The sequence below is a fragment of the Erpetoichthys calabaricus genome, chromosome 13 (assembly GCF_900747795.2).
Source record: "Erpetoichthys calabaricus chromosome 13, fErpCal1.3, whole genome shotgun sequence".
Classification (NCBI taxonomy): domain Eukaryota; kingdom Metazoa; phylum Chordata; class Cladistia; order Polypteriformes; family Polypteridae; genus Erpetoichthys; species Erpetoichthys calabaricus.
The window spans coordinates 41,745,768-41,766,995 of NC_041406.2; the positions used below are offsets into that span (position 1 = coordinate 41,745,768).

At 40.6% G+C, this 21,228-nt stretch overlaps 1 protein-coding gene across 2 annotated transcripts in view; it reads left to right on the plus strand.

The window, feature by feature from the left end:
- LOC114664171 (thyroid hormone receptor beta) overlaps nt 1–21,228 on the plus strand; it is a 362,150-nt gene that overhangs the window by 273,019 nt on the left and 67,903 nt on the right. For both annotated transcript variants that reach the window (XM_051936141.1, XM_028818163.2), the window contains exon 3: nt 7,270–7,335. In XM_051936141.1, coding sequence (XP_051792101.1) covers nt 7,317–7,335 — 19 coding nt within the window. In that variant the 5' untranslated portion in view covers nt 7,270–7,316. The remainder of the gene's footprint in view (nt 1–7,269; nt 7,336–21,228) is intronic.

Genomic DNA, 21,228 nt, shown 5'->3' on the forward strand with positions numbered 1-21,228 from the left:
TTTGTGTGCCGGTACAGACACATTACTTGTATTAAACTCAATCACTTGCCCTCTCAGTCTCAAGCCATAACTACTCTCGAAGCCTCCTTTCTCCTTTGATTTAAGTCTCAAACAAGCCATTAGCTTATGTTTGTACTTATGCCCAATGACTCAGTATGCACTCCAGCAGGTTAGAGACATTTTCTCAGAGTTCTTTATGAGCTTAACCAAAGTCTACAACAAACACAGAATTTGTACTGACTTTTCAACACCAGAACAATGTACCATGCAAATAAATATTCATCAGAAATTTCTACTCCTAATAAAATATTACTGCAGCATATTTTACCATTGGAATAAGACAGCGTTGTTAAAGTCTGCCTCTAGAGCTGTCCTCAGTCAAAAATGTATTCAAATAAAATGAAGAGAGACTTGTTAATTGATGTCTGTATTTTATTTCCCATGCATCATTTTTCATTTCACTGAGGCTGCGGATTGGCAGTAGAGTTATTGGTGACCTTTCACAGAGGAACTTTCTATTAACCAGTAACTTTCTAAAGCTCATCATTGTTTAGCACAAAATGTAACTTCTTTACGTATGTTCAAGAGCAGTGGGAAAGTGCAAGCTGGCAGTGCCCTTTTGAGTTCGTATTTATGGTGGATTCAAAAAGTGAAAGGGTTCAGACTTTCTGCACACTTTATTGTGTTGTAGATTTAATTTTAAATGAATAAATTTTCCATTTTTGCCCATCAATTTACTCTTAATAACTCAAAATGACAAAGTGAAAACATGTTTTCAGAAAGACTGGCAAATTTAATAAAAATCAGAAACTGAAATCTCTTATTTATATAAGTCGTAGCTGTGTTAATTGGCTTTACCCAGAAAATTACATACTGCAGTGGACCTCACTTATATTGCCATCAGTGAATATGATGTGTGCAACTAAGTATTTTTATATTAAGATTTTTACCAAAGGCTAATATTATTGGCAAGCAGTGTGGTATACTGGTTAAGGCTTTGAACCTAGGACTTAATACCTTAAAGTTGTCAAATCCTGCTACTGATATTTTGTGACCATGAGCAAGCCACTTCACCTACCTGTGCTCCAACTGGAAAAACATTAAACATAGAACCAATTGAATCTCACATGTTGAATAATAAGTAATAATATTGTAAGGTCACTGGAGCTGCTTTTTCTTGAACATGCTAGACACAATTGCCCATGAGTAAAACATTCCTGCATTATATCAGTTTCTGCTTTTCCTAATGACTTGGCTTTTGTTGATGATCGTTGCAAAACAAAATTTTACAGGAAAGTGTATTGTTTTGAACTGAAAAGGATAATCAGTAAGAATAATGTGAAATTTAAGTATATATTTTTATCATTGTAGTGAGAAGTCAAGCAAAATGAAATGTATGTTGTAATCTTTTTAGTTAGCCAATAAAAGGTGTAATTTTGCTTGACTTCTCACTATATTCATAATGGCTAATACGGTACAATGGTACTATTTTTATCATTACAAAACATCTATTATTTTCATTTGCTTACATTGTTCACTCAAGTATTACTTTTTGCGTTTTTCTTCAGCTGTATATTCAAGCTTGTGTATTTTTATCATAACCAAAGACAGAGAATAAAGTCTTATAATCAAATCATGTTTTACTTTAACTTACTAAAAATAACAGTAACATTTACAAGCTGTGCATTTAGGCAGCTATTATAATGAATCAAATGTTTTTACACAAATGTTTTTATGTTTTTAAACAAACCTCCTATGATGAAAAACAATTTTGGACGGCGTTTTCCCTTGCCCGGACGCAGGTCACCGGGGCCCCACTCTGGAGCCAGGCCTGGAGGTGGGGCTCGATGGCGAGCGCCTGGTGGCCGGGCCTGCACCCATGGGGCTCGGCCGGGCACAGCCCGAAGAGGCAACGTGGGTCCCCCTTCCCATGGGCTCACCACCTATGGGAGGGGCCAAGGAGGTCGGGTGCAGTGTGAGTTGGGTGGTGGCCGAAGGCGGGGACCTTGGCGGTCCGATCCTCGGCTACAGAAGCTGGCTCTTGGGACGTGGAATGTCACCTCTCTGAAGGGGAAGGAGCCTGAGCTAGTGCACGAAGTTGAGAGGTTCCGGCTAGATATAGTTGGACTCACCTCGATGCACAGCTTGGACTCTGGAACCAATCTCCTTGAGAGGGGCTGGACTCTGTACCACTCTGGAGTTGCCCCCGGTGAGAGGCGCCGAGCGGGTGTGGATATACTTATTGCCCCCCGACTTGGAGCCTGTACATTGGGGTTTACCCCGGTGGACGAGAGGGTAGCCTCCCTTCGCCTTCGGGTGGGGGGACGAGTCCTAACTGTTGTTTGTGCGTATGCACCGAACAGCAGTTCAGAGTACCCACCCTTTTTGGAGTCCCTGGATGGGGTGCTAGAGGGCATACCTTCTGGGGACTCCCTCGTTCTGCTGGGAGACTTCAATGCTCACGTGGGCAATGACAGTGAGACCTGGAAGGGCGTGATTGGGAGGAATGGCCCCCCTGATCTGAACCCGAGCGGTGTTTTGTTATTGGACTTCTATGCTCGTCACGGATTGTCCATAACGAACACCATGTTCAAGCATAGGGGTGTTCATATGTGCACTTGGCACCAGGACACCCTAGGCCTCAGTTCGATGATCGACTTTGTGGTCGTGTCGTCGGACTTGCGGCCACATGTCTTGGACACTTGGGTGAAGAAAGGGGCGGAGCTGTCAACTGATCACCACCTGGTGGTGAGTTGGCTTCGATGGTGGGGGAGGATGCCGGTCAGGCGTGGTAGGCCCAAACGTGTTGTGAGGGTCTGCTGGAAACGTCTGGCAGAGCCCCCTGTCAGAAGTAGCTTCAACTCCCACCTCCGGCAGAACTTTGACCACATCCCGAGGGAGGTGGGGGACATTGAGTCCGAATGGGCCATGTTCCGTGCCTCTATTGTTGAGGCAGCTGACCGGAGCTGTGGCCGTAAGGTGGTCGGTGCCTGTCGTGGTGGCAATCCCCGAACCCGTTGGTGGACACCGGCGGTGAAGGATGCCGTCAAGCTGAAGAAGGAGTCCTACTGGTCCCTTTTGTCCTGTGGGACTCTGGAGGCAGCTGATAGGTACCGGCAGGCCAAGCGGAATGCGGCTTTGGTGGTTGCTGATGCAAAAACTCGGGCATGGGAGGAGTTTGGGGAGGCCATGGAGAACGACTTTCGGACGGCTTCGAGGAGATTCTGGTCCACCATCCGGCGTCTCAGGAAGGGGAAGCAGTGCAGTGTCAACACTGTATATGGTGGGGATGGTTCACTGCTGACCTCGACTCGGGACGTTGTGGGTCAGTGGGAGGAGTACTTCGAAGACCTCCTCAATCCCATTAACATGTCTTCCAATGAGGAAGCAGAGCCTGGGGACTCAGAGGTGGGCTCCCCCATCTCTGGGACTGAGGTCACCGAGATGGTCAAAAAACTCCTTGGTGGCTGGGCCCCGGGGGTGGATGAGATACGCCCGGAGTTCCTCAAGGCTCTGGATGTTGTAGGACTGTCTTGGTTGACACGCCTCTGCAACATCGCATGGACATCAGGGAGAGTGCCTCTGGATTGGCAGACCGGGGTGGTGGTCCCCCTCTTTAAGAAGGGGGATCGGAGGGTGTGTTCCAACTACAGAGGGATCACACTCCTCAGCCTCCCTGGAAAAGTCTATTCAGGGGTCCTGGAGAGGAGGGTCCGTCGGATAGTCGAACCTCGAATTCAGGAGGAACAGTGTGGTTTTCGTCCTGGTCGGGGAACAGTGGACCAGCTCTATACCCTTAGCAGGGTCCTGGAGGGTGCATGGGAGTTTGCCCAACCAGTCTACATGTGTTTTGTGGACTTGGAAAAGGCATTCGACCGTGTCCCTCGGGGAATCCTGTGGGGGGTACTCCGAGAGTATGGGGTACCGGCCCCCCTGATAAGGGCTGTTCGGTCCCTGTACGATCGGTGCCAGAGCTTGGTCCGCATTGCCGGCAGTAAGTTGAACCCGTTTCCAGTGAGAGTTGGACTCCGCCAGGGCTGCCCTTTGTCACCGATTCTGTTCATAACTTTTATGGACAGAATTTCTAGGTGCAGCCAGGATGTTGAGGGGGTCCGGTTTGGTGGGCTCAGGATTGGGTCACTGCTTTTTGCAGATGATGTTGTCCTGTTTGCTTCATCAGGCCGTGATCTTCAGCTCTCTCTGGATCGGTTCGCAGCCGAGTGTGAAGCGGCTGGGATGAGAATCAGCACCTCCAAATCCGAGACCATGGTCCTCAGCCGGAAAAGGGTGGAGTGCCCTCTCAGGGTTGGTAGCGAGATCCTGCCCCAAGTGGAGGAGTTCAAGTATCTCTGGGTCTTGTTCACGAGTGAGGGAAGAATGGAGCGTGAGATCGACAGGCGGATCGGTGCGGCATCCGCAGTAATGCGGGCGCTGCATCGGTATGTTGTGGTAAAAAAGGAGCTGAGCCGCAAGGCGAAGCTCTCAATTTACCAGTCGATCTATGTTCCTACCCTCACCTATGGTCATGAGCTATGGGTAGTGACCGAAAGAACGAGATCGTGAATACAAGCGGCTGAAATGAGTTTCCTCCGCAGGGTGTCTGGGCTTTCCCTTAAAGATAGGGTGAGAAGCTCAGTCATCCGGGAGGGGCTCAGAGTAGAGCCGCTGCTCCTCCGCATCGAGAGGAGTCAGATGAGGTGGCTCGGGCATCTGATCAGGATGCCTCCTGGACGCCTCCCTGGTGAGGTGTTCCGGGCACGTCTAACCGGGAGGAGGCCCCGGGGAAGACCCAGGACACGCTGGAGGGACTATGTCTCTCGACTGGCCTGGGAACGCCTTGGGATTCTCCCGGAAGAGCTAGAAGAAGTGGCCGGGGAGAGGGAAGTCTGGGCATCTCTGCTCAAGCTGCTGCCCCCGCGACCCGACCTCGGATAAGCGGGAGACAATGGATGGATGGATGGATGTTTTTACTTTTGGGGCTGTTTCCACTAGTGCTTTCTATTTCCATTTCACACCTCACTGTATATGACAAATATTATTATGTATGTTTTGTCCAGTCCAGGACCTTGCCTCTTCTTCAGCTAAACAATGGGTTCATCCACCCTAATGGTTAGTGCTGCTGTCAATCAATTCTGATGCACATTTCTTTTGCATAAAGCCACTTCTAAGCGCAGCATCAAGTGTGTAAGTTAGCATAATATTAATAAATATCGTCAAATAAACATTTTATCAACCAATAAAAAAAAACATGTCTCAGCTTATTTTATTTTTTCTATAATATCACCAGACTTCAATCGAATCAGTCAAAGCATTTTTGAGATTTGAGGTATTTAGTTTTTCTTCTGGTGGGGGGGCTACCCCTAAATATTGATGCATAGAAATGTCCTTTCTTAGTGAATACCTATTGGCCTAGATGTACAAACCTGCCAAATGAGAAGTAGTGCTTTTGTTGATGAGTGAATGAGTGAGCCAGTCAGTCAACATTGCATTATACACAACATATGAGTATTCAGACGCTTTGGTGTTGCACTGTTGTGCAAATTGTGGTCAGGTTCATACTGTTTGCTTTAATTGACATTGACATGTGTCTATAACTTGTTTTGAGTCAACCTTTGACAAACTGAATTGATTACTCATTGTTTAGAAAAACACACATCTGTGTATATAAGGTCCCACAATTCTCACTGTATGTCAGGACACAAACCAAGCCATGAAGCCCAAGAAACCCTCTGTAGACCACCACAATCAAATTGTGACGTGGCATAGATCAAGGCAAGGGGATAAAAACAATTCTAGTGCTTAGAGTGTTTCAAGGAGCACAGTGGCTTCAATAATTGTGAAATAGAAGAAGTTTGGAACCACAAGGACTCTTTCTAGAGCTGGCCATCTGGCCAAATTGAGGAATTAGGCAAGAAAGGTCTTGGTCAGGGTGCTGATCAAGAACCCAATGATCATTCTAACAGAGCTTCTGAAGTTCTCTGCAGAGATGGGGGAACCTGTTGGAAGCACAACCATCTCAACAGCACTTCATCAACTTGGTATTTGTGGTGTAGTGACTAGACGGAAGCCACTCCTGAGTAAAAGACACATGACAACCACCTTGTAAAAAGATTTTCTGATCTGATGTGACAAAAACTAAAATCTTTGGGCAGAATCCAAGCACTATATCTGGTGAAAAACCAGGCCCTAAGCATCACCTGTCTAAAACCACATCTACAGAGAAGCATAGTGGTGGCATCATGATTCTTATCATAAAGGATAGTAAGATTGGTCAGAATTGACGTAATGATGAATGCAGCCAAATACAAAGTGGTCCTTGAAGAAAACCTGCTCCAGAGTGCCCACAGCTTCAGACCAGGATGACAATTCACCTTTCAGCATGACAATGACACAAAGTATACAGCAAATACAACACTGGAGTGGCTTCAGGGCAAGTCCGTCACTGTCCTTGAGTGGGCCAGCCAAAGCCCAGACTTAAATCCACATAGAGCATGTGTGGGGAGACCTACAGAAAGCAGTTTACAGATACTGTCCATTCAATCTAATGAAGCTTGAGAGGATCAGCCAGGAAGTTACCTACAACACAAATCCAAGCATTCAAAGCTTCTAGAGACTAACCCAAAAAGACTCAAAGCTATAATTGTTGCCAAAAGAACCTTGACAAAGTACTGAATTAAGGTTCTGAACACTTGTGTGAGTGAGAGATTTAAGTTTTTGATTTTTTTTTAAATTTGCCAACCTTTCTGAAAACATGTTTTAACTTTGTCATTTGTCGTGCAATTTTTAGTTCTGAGAGGGTGAAAATAGGAATTTTGTTCAATAATAGCCTGGGGAACCATGCTGTAGGTGCTCATTTTCTTGAACTATTTTTGTTGTGGTTAATTGTAAAGGTTTTACTCGTAATACATTTAATTTCCTTTCACTTTTTGTCTAGTATCTGTTTTATGATATATTTAACATTTATTTTATTGATTTTTAGTTACCATAACTTGTTATTAATTATGCTTGCCATTATCTTTGGTGTCTTTAATAGGTGATGACAATATTATGATTTTTTAGCTGTTTGACTTTGAGGTTTTCTGGAATCATAAAATAATTTGAAGAAATGTTTCTGTATGCAAGACAGACAGTGTGGCTGAATGAAATTGTGATGATTAAATGCGGAAGAATATTATTAGATAAAAGGTACAGAGATATCATCAAGAACAGTGTGACATTTTGCACATATTCTGTTGTTTTTTAATAAGAGTTATCTTTTTAAATTTATAGGTCACATTTCAGTTGACATTAGGACCAGAAATGATTTCCAGACCATAATGCCTAGCAGTATGTCAGGTAGGATATTTATTGTATATTTTCTACTGTACTTTTTATATATGAATGTTAAAAATTACACTTTTACTTTTAAAATTGCACCTGTGGTAGTCTGAATATTAGAGAAAAAATATATGTAAATGGTGTAGAATGGACTAAATATTTATCCCATATAAGTATAATGTTGTTGTATAAAGTAACTTCATATAAAACCTGTGATCAGATTTTTTTCTTAAGTGTCTAGTTTATTTGGCTGAGCTCTGTTCACATATTGACTTGGATTGCAGTTCATAGTTAAAGTGTTGTGTTAAGCATAGTTACATGAAGAACAAGAGGTACAAATAAAATGTATTTTTGTGTACAGTTTGTAGACAACACCTATAAAATAGATTTTCATTTTTTATTGGTTTGTAACACTGAGTCACAGTGGATTTAAATCTGGCTTTTTTGACACTAATCAACAAAAAAGACTCTTTAATGTCAAGGTGAAAACAGATCTCTGTAATGGGGTCTAACATTATTACAAATATAAAACACAAAACAATTCTTTGCATAAGTATTCAGTTCAGCATTTAGCAGAAGCAGATTTGGCAACCATGATAGCCTTGTGTCTGTGTGCACAAGTCTCTATCAGTTTTGGACATCTGGACACTGACACTTTTCCCCGTTTCTCTTTTTAAAACTGCTCAAGCACTGCCAGGTTACATGGAGATTTATGAGTGAACAGTCTTTCAAGTCCAGCCACAGATTCGCCATTGGATTGAGGTCTGTTCCCATATTTATCAAACACCTCAGAATCATTCCTAGGGATTACACTAAAAGTCTGACTAGGTCGTGAATGTGTCCTACCTCACAGGACATAAGAAACAGTTATGAAGCGTTGTACACTTAAATCTCAGCTAGGAGCGGGAGGTCTCTTTTAAGAATATATGACACAACACCATGAGGTGCAAAATGGCACCCATGAAGGTGTTTTGGAAATCATGATGATGTTTCGTAGCTTTCTGATACTAACACTATCGCTTCACCACAAAGGAAAAGATAATAAAAATACTGTTTAAAATACTTTAGTAGAAAAAAATGAAGAATAAGGAAAACATACCAATGTTGGATATTGTGCTAAGCTGAATATAATTACTATTTTGCAACAACATCAATAATAATTACTCTAACAAGCACCAATACGGTAAAGACCGAGACACACACACAGTGAATGTGTTTTCCTAAGTCCTGATGAAGTTAGGAATAGTTTCCTAAATTACGAAAATTGATAAAATGCTTTGAACTCGTTTTACTAAGAATACGTCCAAATTTGCATCACTCTCAGATTTTTGTGCCAGTTTGGACCATTTTCCTACTCTAAGATGCTGGATAAATGTTGGCATTGGATTCTGACTTGGCCATTCCAGGACATTAACGTTGTTGTAACTTTGACTTCATTCTTGAGTCGTTGTCTTGTTAAAATACAAATCTACTCCTAAGGTAGTAGTTTCTTGTAGACTGTGTCAGATTTTCCTCCTGGATTTATTGTGTTTTGCTGCATTCCTTTTGCCCTTTATCATCACAAGACTTGAATGGCCTGAGACAAAGAAGCATCTTAAGAGCATGATATTGCCGCCATCATACATCACAGTGGGGAGTGATTTTGATAATGTGCAGTGTTTGGCTTACAACAAACATATGTCAGTTTTGGTAACATCAGCCCATAGAACCTTCTTCCACCTGATTCCAGGTTCTTACATGTGCCTTTTGACAAACTGTAGCCAAGATGTCATGTGCATGTTTTTGTTTCAACAATGGATTTTTCTTTGCTCCTCTCCCATAAATCAGTGACTAGTAAAACACTCAGACAAAACACTCACAGCTTTTACCCATCTGTCCTTACATCACTTCTTGTCATTAAATATATATTTAATACATCCAGTGGTGTTTTGACAAACATGCCTCTTTAATGTTGTGTGGAAGGCAGAGACAGGCTGTGACGATGCGGTGTTCAGCTCCGTGCTCCCCTCGTTGGTCTGGGAGCCCTTGAACCCAACACCGTTGGTAATATCACCGATGAGCTAGACAGTGAGGCAATAACAATGAGCAAGGGGATGATGTAACAAATGTGCAAAGTGCTTTTATTCAAAGTAATCCAAAACAAACGTGTTCAAATCAAAGTGCATCAGTGCATTCAACAGTTCAATAAATAATCCAATAAATGAAACGTGTGGAGGTTAAAATACAAAAACAAAACAATCCTTTAAAACGAGGATCAAACGTACTTCAGGAAGCAGTCTTTAAAAACACTGCTTCTTTTCCGTTAGTGTTAGCGTCTCACCTGCTTCTCCCATGCCGGCCCTGCAACAGGCGTGATGCTCTCAATGCAGCTGACCTTCTGCCTACTTCTCCTATTGTCAGTCGTCTTTCTGATCCTTGGCTCCGGTCGGCTCCCCCTGACAGTGACCTGGGAATTCCTCCAACGGCCAAGGCTCTCACGTGGAGGACACCACATCCCAAGTCCTGACTCCCGCTGCCATCCGCGGCCTCATGCGGAGAGTCACCCATCTCCCGGTCACTCCCGTCCTTCCTGAAATAAACTCTGCGGGAGCAACAACAACTACTACGCCCTGGGTGTCAGCCTAACACCCAGGCTGCCTGCTCATCTGTTGCAAGCCTGTTCACGGTCGCTCGCTCGCTTCCTGCACCCGCTGTGTCTCACTCGCTCACTCACTTTCTGCTTCCTTCTGCAACCTCCATCTTTCTTCCCCGTTCTCTTTTTCTTTTTTACTCCCCTTTTCCAACCGTCTCGGGCTTCTCTTTATATGCAGAGAGGACATAGCAGCTGCAGCACATTAGCCCCAGGAACAATCACAGATGTGGGCAGTCTCTCACCTGTGTACTTAGGTGAGAAACGCCTACACCGCAGATCGCCCTGAGACCCTACAGCCACCACGCCCCCTCGCTAAGCTGCGAGCGCAGTGATTATTTATTGAAAATCAAACTGGTCTTTGCTGGAAGAGCTGTGGACCCATATCACCACAGAGGCAGGCTGGACTTATCATTAACATCATTTCTGCACCCCATTATCTCTACTTATCTACATAGCCAATAGTGGTAGCCTTCTTTCTAGTACATTTTTCTTTCCTATCTTTGACAATATGGACTGCTATTTGAATGCTCATCCCAATTCATTCCAAGATAACATGTAAGCATCTTCTTTCCTGTTTTCTTCTTTCTTTATTCCCTAGAGTCTTCCAGACATTATAGTTTTTATTAGTCACCCATCTTCTAAACATACCCAAACAGTTATAGTTTCCTTGCTTTGATTTTGTCCTCAACCATTCTTCTTCTGTTCAAGTTTTCTCAAATTTTTCACTTGAGTGTTGTACCGTGTTAGATATTATGGATGTAATGAGAAGTCGAGCAAAACTAAAAAGATTACAAAATGCAACCTTTCAATGTAGCTCAGGCCCCTTCTTCAGGCAAAATGTAATCAATATACATTGCTTGCATTTTGTAATCTTTTTAGTCATTTTGCTTGACGTCTCATTACTCAAATTTTTTTGTTATCCACCATGTTCCTCCAACTTATTCTCATCATTTCTTTAACACCTCATTTCAAACATAAGCAGTTTCCCAATATCCCCCGTTTTAGCATTCATGATTCACATGTATATACTAATGTAGATGTTTAATATGCACAGTTTAGTTGTCATATTGATGTTCCTGCTCTTCCATACTGTACTCAGTTCTGCAAAAGCACCACTTGCTGTGTCAATTCTCCTTTGTTTTTCCTTACTGCAATCATTAGCTGATGCTATCAAACCATCTAGGTATATAAACTCGTCTACGCATTACAATTATTCTCATTTCAGGTACATGTGTACCCCGCAGTTATTGCCCTCCACCATTACTTTCTTCTTGTGTTTTTTGATGTAAAGCCTAAAGTTGTTGCCATCCTTATGCACCTTTGTTGGTTGCGTTTGCAAATCATTCTTCTGCATCCAGCAAAACTATGCAAATCACAGATCCTGATGTATTATCTGTGCCTCCACCCCTCCATGTTCCTGCACTTGCAGTTTTTCCATAAACTTTTCCATGATTGCCACAAATAATAGCAGAGGGTCATTTCACATCCTTGTCTACGTCCTTCCATGGCTCTTACCCTTTCACCCAGGCTTTTCTTAATCTTGACAGCCATCTCTGACATATCATACAAGCTTCTAATTATCCTAATCAGTTTCTCAGATGTTCCCATGCTGACCAATGAACTCCACAATCCTTCATGCCATAACAAGTCAAAAGCTTTCTTTAACTAAGGTGCTCAGCGGTAGATTTTTTTTTAATTTGTTAGCATTACTTCAGCAATCAATAGATGCATCAATATGTCTTAGGTAACTTCCCTGTTCCTCACTTATATTTTTTTAGAGGCAAAAGTAATGGTCCTCGCTCCAATTACTAAGGATCACACTCCTCCACCTCCCTGAGAAAGAATATGCCAGGGTGCTGGAACTTTGCGACAGTTGAATCTCATATCCATAAGGAAAACTGGCGATTATGTCCTGGCCTTAGAATAGTAATCTTAATTCTTGCATGGAAATTTGAGATGTCAATGCAATTTGTCAGTCCTGTGTACATGTGCTTTATGGATTTAGATAAAGCTCATTCTGGACACTCTGCTATGTGCTGTTTGGTCTGTATATTTGCAGAGAGAGACTTGTGTTTGAATAATTAGTGTTTAATCTATTCGCTGTGCCCTTTTGACTCCAACAAGAATGCATTTTATCTCCTCTCATATTCATGATTTTCATTGACCGGTTATGAAGGCACAGCAAGGAATTATAGGATGTGCAGTTTGAGAACCTAAGGGATGCATCTCTGCAGTCTGTAGATTATGAAACCCTCTTGGCCTTGGCAGATTATAATCACTGTACCCAGTGGAATGGTTCACAGCTGAATGAGATGCAGATTGTTTTGTGAAGCAGTGAAGCAGTTCAAATACCAGGGGGTGACTGCTAGATTGGCAAGCAAAGCAGTGCAGCAATTACCAGGCTGTGAAATGGGAGATTTGGACAAAATTTTCCATTTACCATCCTGTCCATTCTCCTCTTTACCTTTGATAATGAGCTCTAGAGTAGTGACTGAAGGAAGGAGACAGCAAGTTCAGACGGTGGAAATGATCTGACTTTACAGGGTTTCTGGTCTCATTCTCGGCGATACAACCATGCTTTCACTGGATCAACAGGATTATGTTGAGGTGGTTTGGGCATGTATTTAGAATGCTCTAGTCGCACCTTCACATTTAGGTCTACAAGGCATTGCCAACTAAGAAAGATTTAGAGGTAGACCTAGGTTACAATTGAGTTATTATATTCCTCTCCTGGCCTGGGAGCATCTGGGAAGTCCTCATGAACTGCAGAAAGAAGATACTGAAGGGTAGTTTTTGGTAGCCCAGCTTAGTGTGCTGCTACCACAGCCATAATCAGGATGAATGTTAAAATAAATGTATGGATTAAATTCCATACTGTATAAATTGTTTGACACCAAAAGGTTTATCAACATTTTGAAAATGAATGAATGGAACACCTTGTGGAACCTCCAATGTTTAACTGACAACAGACAAACCTACAGAAATGAAAATATATAAATTTTCATAAAGCATCACATGTCTGCATCAGATGGTAATATGGTACTTCGGACAAATGAAACACAGGAGTTGAGATTGCACTGAGTATCTTATTTTTTGGATATTTTAATTAAAGCCATTAAAAAGAAGAAAAAAAGTTTTCTAATGAATAATGAATTGATTACAACAACACGGTAATGAAAGGCTAGGTACTGTCCCCTTATAACGCTGAGACCTCAAGATCCCAACTTTGTTCAGAAGAGCATAGGAACTCCAGACTGGACCACCATCTGTTTATCCATGGTGTTTTGCTGTTAGTCTTAAAGGACTGCTTGTCCTCAGTAGCCTCCATGCTGCCTCCACAGTTAAAATGGCAAACTGCTCCCAGTATGCTGTCCTTACTAAGCGTGAAGGTCTTTCATCCTCTTTAAAGCCCTTTGTGGCTTCATTCTCTCTGAGAGGATCAGACATTCCTAGCAATTTCCTAGCAAATGTATGGAAAGAAATTACATGCTTCCATTCGGTTCACAAGTATATTTTACTGATGCTGGTACACCCATGCATTATGCCCTTCAAGGGCATGCAAAACATTCACCCGCCCTACCAACCCTAGCAGCTCCAATACTTCCACATTAACATACACACGACCTCTTTAGCTGACAATGTAACTGCCCATAGCACCTAACCTGTGCAGTCCTTGTGGTGCCCTTATGTCTTGCCAGTTGGGCATGCCACATATCTCGTATCTTATACTTTTTGCAAGGAAATGTGGTTGTGAGCCTCTGTCTCTTAGGATGTTCTCTGGCAGTGGAAAGCCCTGAAAAGAAAGAAGAATGTATGAAAGACTGAGGAGTACATACATGACTTTTAAGAATTAATCAAGTTATTAATGTGGTCCTGGTGGTAAATATTATGAAAATCTTCTCGTAAGTGTTTTATATTTCCAGCAAGAAATGATAGTATCTGGATATCATTCACCATGTGATTGGAGTTAGTACAGTATATTTTGAATAAAATTGCTCTGAATCATATGGTCTACAATAATTTTCAAAAAGTAATTGGAACATGGATTCAGTAACACTGCAGAAACAGATACTGTAGTAAAGTCCTTTGCTTGCATCTTAATAAATATCTGTAGAGAAGAAGAAGCAAAAAGTAGGAAGGAACTTCACAGATCACAAGAAGCAAGTTATTTGAAGTCATAAAAATATGTCACTTTGATCTGTAGTTGGTTTTAAGAAGTGGATTAACAGATTATAGCTTGCTTCCTCAAGCCTCCTTTGTAATCCTTTATCCAATAATTAATTCTAATAATACCTTGAGATAATTTTGTTCCTCCTGTATTCTGACTATTATAATTTTGGTGACTTGTAGCTCAGATAAATCTCCTTGTTACAAAAACCAGAGTTAAGCATCTCCCAAAATTTAACAACTGCATGCTAGTAATTTAGTAATCCTTAGAATATGATCAGTTATAATCCATCATTTGGGAGTGACTACGGATACATGCAGCATTTAAACTGCTGTTTGATTAATTTACTGAGTGTGATTTTATCATATCGAGGCCATTTTGTAAATCACAAGAGCCACACTAACATTTACAAGCAGTTCTTAGACTGACATTTATCAAACTGTGTTTTTGCTAAGTATTTCATAAACTTGGAGTCATTTGCAGTAATTTAGAGCTAACTTAGATTGATATGTTGAAATACACTCACTGGCCACTTTATTAGACACACCTTGCTGGACCCCCTTTTGCCTTCAGAACTGCTGTAATTCTCCATTGCATAGCTTCAACAAGGTCCTGGAAACATTCCTCAGGGATTTTGGGCCATATTGACATGATATCATTGTACAGGTGCTGAAGATTTGCCAGCTACACATCCATGATGCAGATCTCCCATTCCACTATATGCCAAAGGTCATCTACTGGATTGAGATCTGTTAACTGTGAAATCCATTTGAGTACAGTGAACTCATTGACATGTTCAAGAAACCAGTTTGAGATGATTTGAGCTTTGTGACATGTCACGTTATCCTGGTGGAAGTAGCCAGAAAATGGGTACACTGTGGTCCTAAAGGGATGGACATGATCAGCAACAATACTTAGGTACGCTGTGACATCTAAACAATGCTCAAATGGTACAAATGGGCAAAATAATGCCTAGAAAATATCCTCCTCACCATCACACCACCACCACCAGCCTGAACAGTTGATACAAGGTAGGATTGGTTCATGTATTCATGTTGTTGATGCAAAATTCTGACCCTGCTATCTGAATGTCACAGCAGAAATTAAGACTCATCAGACCAGGCAACGTTTTGTCCACTCTTCTGTTGTCCAATTTTGGTGAGCCTGTGTGAATTGTGACCTCAGTTGCCTGTTCTTAGCTAACAGGATTGTGGTCTCCTGCTGCAATAGCCCATCTGCTTCAAGGTTTGACGTGCTGTGCTTTCAGAGATGCTCTTCTGCATACCTCAGTTGTAATGAGTGGTTATTTTAGTTACTGCTGCCTTTCTTTCCGCTCAAACCAGTCTGTCCATTCTCCTATGACCTCTGGCATCAACAAGGTATTTTTTGCTCAGACAACTGCTATTTTCCCTTTTTTGGACCATTCTCTATAAACCCTAGAGATGGTTGTGCGGGAAAATCCCAGTAGATCAGCAGTTTCTGAAATACTCAGACCTGCCCATCTGGCACCAACAACCATGCCAAGTTCAAAGTCACTTAAATCACCTTTCTTCTCCATTCTGATCCTCCGATTGAACTTCAGCAGGTCGTCTTTACAATGTCTACATGCCTAAATGCATTGAGTTTCTGACATGTGATTGGCTGATTAGATATTTGAGTTAACAAGCTGTTGGACAGGTGTACCTAATAAAGTGGCCAGTGAGTGTATATTTATGTTATGCTTATGATATTCTCAAGAGACCAGAACTGTGGTTTTGATCTCTTCATCTTTACTGCTAAAAGTAACACATGACATTCACATAAATCTTTTTTTCAGGGTCACCTATTTTTAATTTATGTGTTGAGTATAACAGGGCTACATGGTTGCCGATTACTATTTTTACAAGTTTAAATAAAGATTACATAGCCAATCAAGGCTATTAGGCCGCCTTTCAAGGACTTTTAGTCCCAGGGTTCAGGCACGAAATTAAAGCCCTGCTGTACTTCTCCTGTCAGGCTTCATTTGTCTAATATGTGTGGCTTGAGGATTGGATTCCTTTGCTATCTAAAGACAATCAAACAACCTTGATAAGCATCATTCTGATTTGGCATGAACACAGTTAATGGTAATGGTCGTGCAGCAGCTATCCAGATATGCCAGTTAGAAAAGAAGTTACAAGTTCTAAAATGGTCCATGTTACATGAGGAGAATATGCAGATGCCATGTAGACAGTAACTGGGCTGGAAATTGAGCAGAGGTTTTTGGAGCTGTGAGACATCAGTGTTAACTACTGCCCAGCCTTACTCCTCACCTTAAAATATTCTCAGATTCTTGGCAGATGTCATCGCCTGTTTTGACTGATGACCTGCATGATGTTATGTACTTACTTTGGTAACAGTGTAATATAATTTGAAAGTTTAGCTTTGTGCATTGTTTTTAATTCAGCTTCCCTGTACTTTGCAGCTAACATCATTTCTAAAGGTTACATTACATTTTACAAGTCGTACCAACACAATCGAGTTGCAAGCTGCCTTCACTCCTACTCAGCAATTACTTTCATGTGAGTCAGCTTGTTTGTTGCTCAATCTGATAATTGATGAATTTAGGTCTCTATTGCTGATTTCATCAGTTTTAAAAATTAAAGGACCATTGATAATGCTATAAGCATCATTTTGTCTTTATACATGAAGTGTGCGACATGAAGGGTCCATTTTATACCTTGGTATAATCACACCAGTACTACAGAAAGTCGGTGTATTGGTGCATTTGATATTTTAACTGGCAAATACTTTCTTTTCACTTGCGGAGAGCATAAAAATATTTTGAAAGACAAGCATGTTGGATACAAGGACATATTTCATTTTAGTGTGTTGTTACGTTATACAGAGACAGCTGTGCTCTGTCAAAACTGCATATTAAAATGAACGATATGTGCAATCACTGCTAATAGCGATTCAGCCAGATCATTTGCAAAATGGGTTTGCTTTACGTGAGCTGTTACTGGCTGTAGACCAGTAAAAACGCTATGGCCAACTGCTGTCAGAAAACAAGGATGCATTTTGTCCTTGTGATTGCATTGTGAATTTATGTCTGCCAGACTGCAGGTAGTAATGAACTAAAAGCTGTGATCAACCTAAAAACTTTATATTACGCTCTGTTTTGTTTTGCCTACTGTATCACTCAGTCTATGTAAAGAAATGTTGAAAATGGGTAAAAATTTTAAATTCCTTACAAAATCTATTCCTCTTTTATGTGCCATTATAGAATCAGACCAATATAGACCAATCTAGTGTATTTATATTTATGTTAGCTGCAGCATGAGTGCATCATAATTTAGATTGTCAGCAAATACAAAGGCAGTATTTGCATCACACATTTTAAAGTACACTTTTCAGTCAGTGCAATTGGCCCCTGATTCCAGTAGAAACTCTCTTACATTCTAACACGGTGCAATCCCATCTCAACTCCTTTGTGCACCTATTTTTGTTATTTTGCATTTTTACTCACTTGAGTTGTGTCATGCTTAGTAACTTCATTTCCCAGGCTTCAGATGCTTGGGGCCTGTATGAAGTCTACATACTGTATTGTAGAAAGACACTCACAAGCCTGAATGTGGACAGTGTCATTCAGTATTGTGTACACAATCGCCTTCTTCAGCTGTTTGACGGTTCATAATTTATGCATCTGTCAGCTCATAATTTAGCATATAGGTTATCATTTACAGCACTATTACAACATTTAGCAAAATTTTGTTGAAAAAATATTGAAAGTTGCTAGTAATAGGACAGATACTAAATAATACTAAAAGCTATTAATTCCTAGTTGGGGTGTACTATTTTTAGAATTACAAACTGTTTCTCACTTGATATATTTATAGGTCTATTAGTTATATTCATTTGCTCCAAACCAGTCATTACATGGCTTCAAATTCTATGTAATACATTATCATAAGGTTAGAGGTTTTGTTATTTTGCTACCATCCTGTAAGTATTTAGGAATTGAGATTTTTTAATTATGTGTTTATTATAATTAAGATGTTTCAAGAAATTGAATTTTCAAACACTATCTGAATTATTTTCAGTGTTGACTGCTATATTTGACAGATGTTCCATTGTTTTGGCAAGTATTCCAGCTTTTGGTGTGATCTGTGCACTTGGAAACATCCATGCTCAAACCGCAAAATGTAATTAAACCAAGAAGCAGAGCCAGCAGGAGCAATCAAATGTCTATGGACAAGCGGTATATAGACTTTGTCCTACAAAAAGTTCATACAAAATTTTAATTCATCATCTCCATTATGAGTGCCATTTTTGCAGTGCAATAAGTGATAGAATCCAGCAGTATGCTATCAAATCAAAGCATTGCAACATAATAATCAACATTTACCATTTGTAGCTTAAGCAGTTAGGCTTCTGATGATAGAGGAACTCTCCCAAGAGCTGTTTAGTGGGTTAGCCTGATCAAGTAAAATGGATCTGCACATGTTGTATTGCCTCAGTATTGTTTCTGTGGCTTACTGTTTGTCTTCATTTTCTGATTGTCTATTAATTTGTTTTTTTATTAGTAGCTTGCATCAGTTTCCTGGGGTTGCACAGTGGGTATTGCTGCTGCCTCACTAATGCAGTGTCCTTGGTTTGAATCCAACACCTGATCATTTGAGCTTGCATATTCTGCAGTTCCTGCTTTCCTTAAGGGATTCTGGTTTTCCTTTCACCTACCCAAGGGCATGTAGACTACATTACATGGCTACTCTAAATTATCCCAGGTGGGAGTAGTGTGTGTGCATGTGTGGCCGTGTAATGGACTATACCCGGTGCTTCCTGGGCAGGCTTTAGTCCCGCTCCTCAAACATGACCCTGAATTGGATTAAATGGGTTTGGGAGTTGTGTATGTATGCATCGTGGGATAAAAAAAGTTAAGTCTGTTCTTTTTTCCATCATTTAAATGTACTTTATTGAAACTAAATTCTAGGGTATTGTTGATGTGCTGAATTTGGTGTTACCCAGCACATTTTGAAGAATTTCAAAACTTTAACCACAAGGCTACCCTGCAATTTAGGCCCTGCCCAGGCTGAAGCAATTTGTGTTGTGTTTGAAAGGAAAAGCATGCTCCTTCTAGTTCAAAAAGAGAATAATAAAAAAAAAATATTAATCCTTTCTACAAACTACATCATAACTCATGAGATCACAGAGAGTGGAATAATCAGAAAGTGCAGTTTAGTGGCAAAGGTACCTGACTTCAGACTACAAGAGTATACTTTAAGCTCCTTCTTTTAGACTTGCAGCTTGAGCCTGCACAAATAATTTAACCCCCTTGTGCCCCCTTTATGTAACAAAAAATGAACATAAACATTTGTAATGTATCCCCAACCCTTAAAATGACTTGGACTTGGAAATACGCCATATAGTGAAAACATTTAATAAAATCAGCAGCAAAACCATCATTAAATGCTATTTCCTTGTAAAGGTGCAAGATCTCAAAAATGTGACTGTTGTCACCAAGCATGGTTTCATTTCTTCTCATATTCTACTAGTATTACTCTCACTGTAACATTATAAAAACAAAGGAAAAAGCATGCACTTTCATCATATGACTATGAAGACCACTCAAACCCTGCATTTCTTGAGTGCACCTGCCATCTCTCCTTTTATAATGACAAGAGAATAAATCTTTGTCTGATACTGGTGACCTGTTTGTTTCTTCACTCATCAATCATTTTCCATGATTTCCCTTAGAAGTGTATCACTCAGAAGTGCTTGGTAGCCAATCCTATTGGGAGTGTGGTACTGGGGAATGAGAGGATAGTTTCTGGAGATGCACTCTCCAAAAATTGCTAGCAAGCTGATCATTTCTTTTGCTGGACAGGGTTCTCAAATTTAGCTCCTAAAATATCCCTGTAGCTACAGCTTTTTGTCCCAAGACAGTTTCTTGATTAGAAACATGTTAATATTAATGAATAATTTTACCTGCCTACCTCAGTTCTCTCAGCCTTCTCATATTCTGCTAATAATGAGGGTTTTTTGTCTCTGTGAATTTCAGAAATGCTCTTTTTTTCTTGTGGTCACAGGGAGGTTTCACCTTCTGTGCTTATGCAGAAAACTGTGGTTGAGGGAGTTACTGCTGTAGGTAGAGTTTTAGTCGCTTATATTTTTTTTTATTATTTTGAGTAAAATTCAACTGTTTGTGCAGGATAGAATGACAATGTACTGGACCACAGCTGGATTTCAAGTACTTAACTGCAGTTTTTTTAGCAAAGGATTTTGCTGAATAAAAACCTGGATCAGCACTGAGAAAGCATGTAAGTGAACATCAAAGTAGCTAGAAGATCATGCACAGTGCAAAGAGAAAAATAATCCCCTGGTCTTTCCATATAGTAAAGAATATGAATATCCATGATTTATGTTTGGTTTGATCAGGACAAAAGTAATGTCCCCTTTAGTGCTTATAGTGGAAAAAATGACTGACACCTTATTGTCCAACCTGCTTTTGGTTCCTGTTGTTACTGAAAAAGAGGCACTAGTAGTGAGATATGATCTGTAAACTTGTTACCTACCGCCTATGCTGTTTGTAAGACAAGTAAGAATAAGAATGCTGTCTTTAAACCATAAAGAAAAAGTCCAGGACACACACATGCACACTCACTACCTACCAAAACCTTTAGTGTTATCTGCAAATTGTTCAATGACTACATGTATTTTCAAGAATATTCACTATATAGTATATGAATACATTTGTATTTCTTGTTTAATATTTTTTGTATTTTTTTCTTCCCTAATTATATAAACTTGTACCATCATAAATTGTAATGTCACGTCACACTTAGTCATCTGATATATTTTAACTTATTAGGATTACGTTTATAAGTAATGGGTGAGTCCTGGTCTGCCTAATTCAGACTCGCTGCAGTCTTCTGGGCTTATTCTTGCTTATTCCTGTTTCTTCTTCGCTTACCCCATGTTTTACAGTAAAATAACAAATAATCAAAAATACAACATGCCAGTTTGACCAAAACAGCCACCTCATCCTATTGATCTCACCACACTGTTAATAGTATCACATTTTCTTGGAGTCTTTGAGCAAATAATATCAGTTGTAGAATGTTTTCTTGCTTAGAAGTAAATGACTAACGTT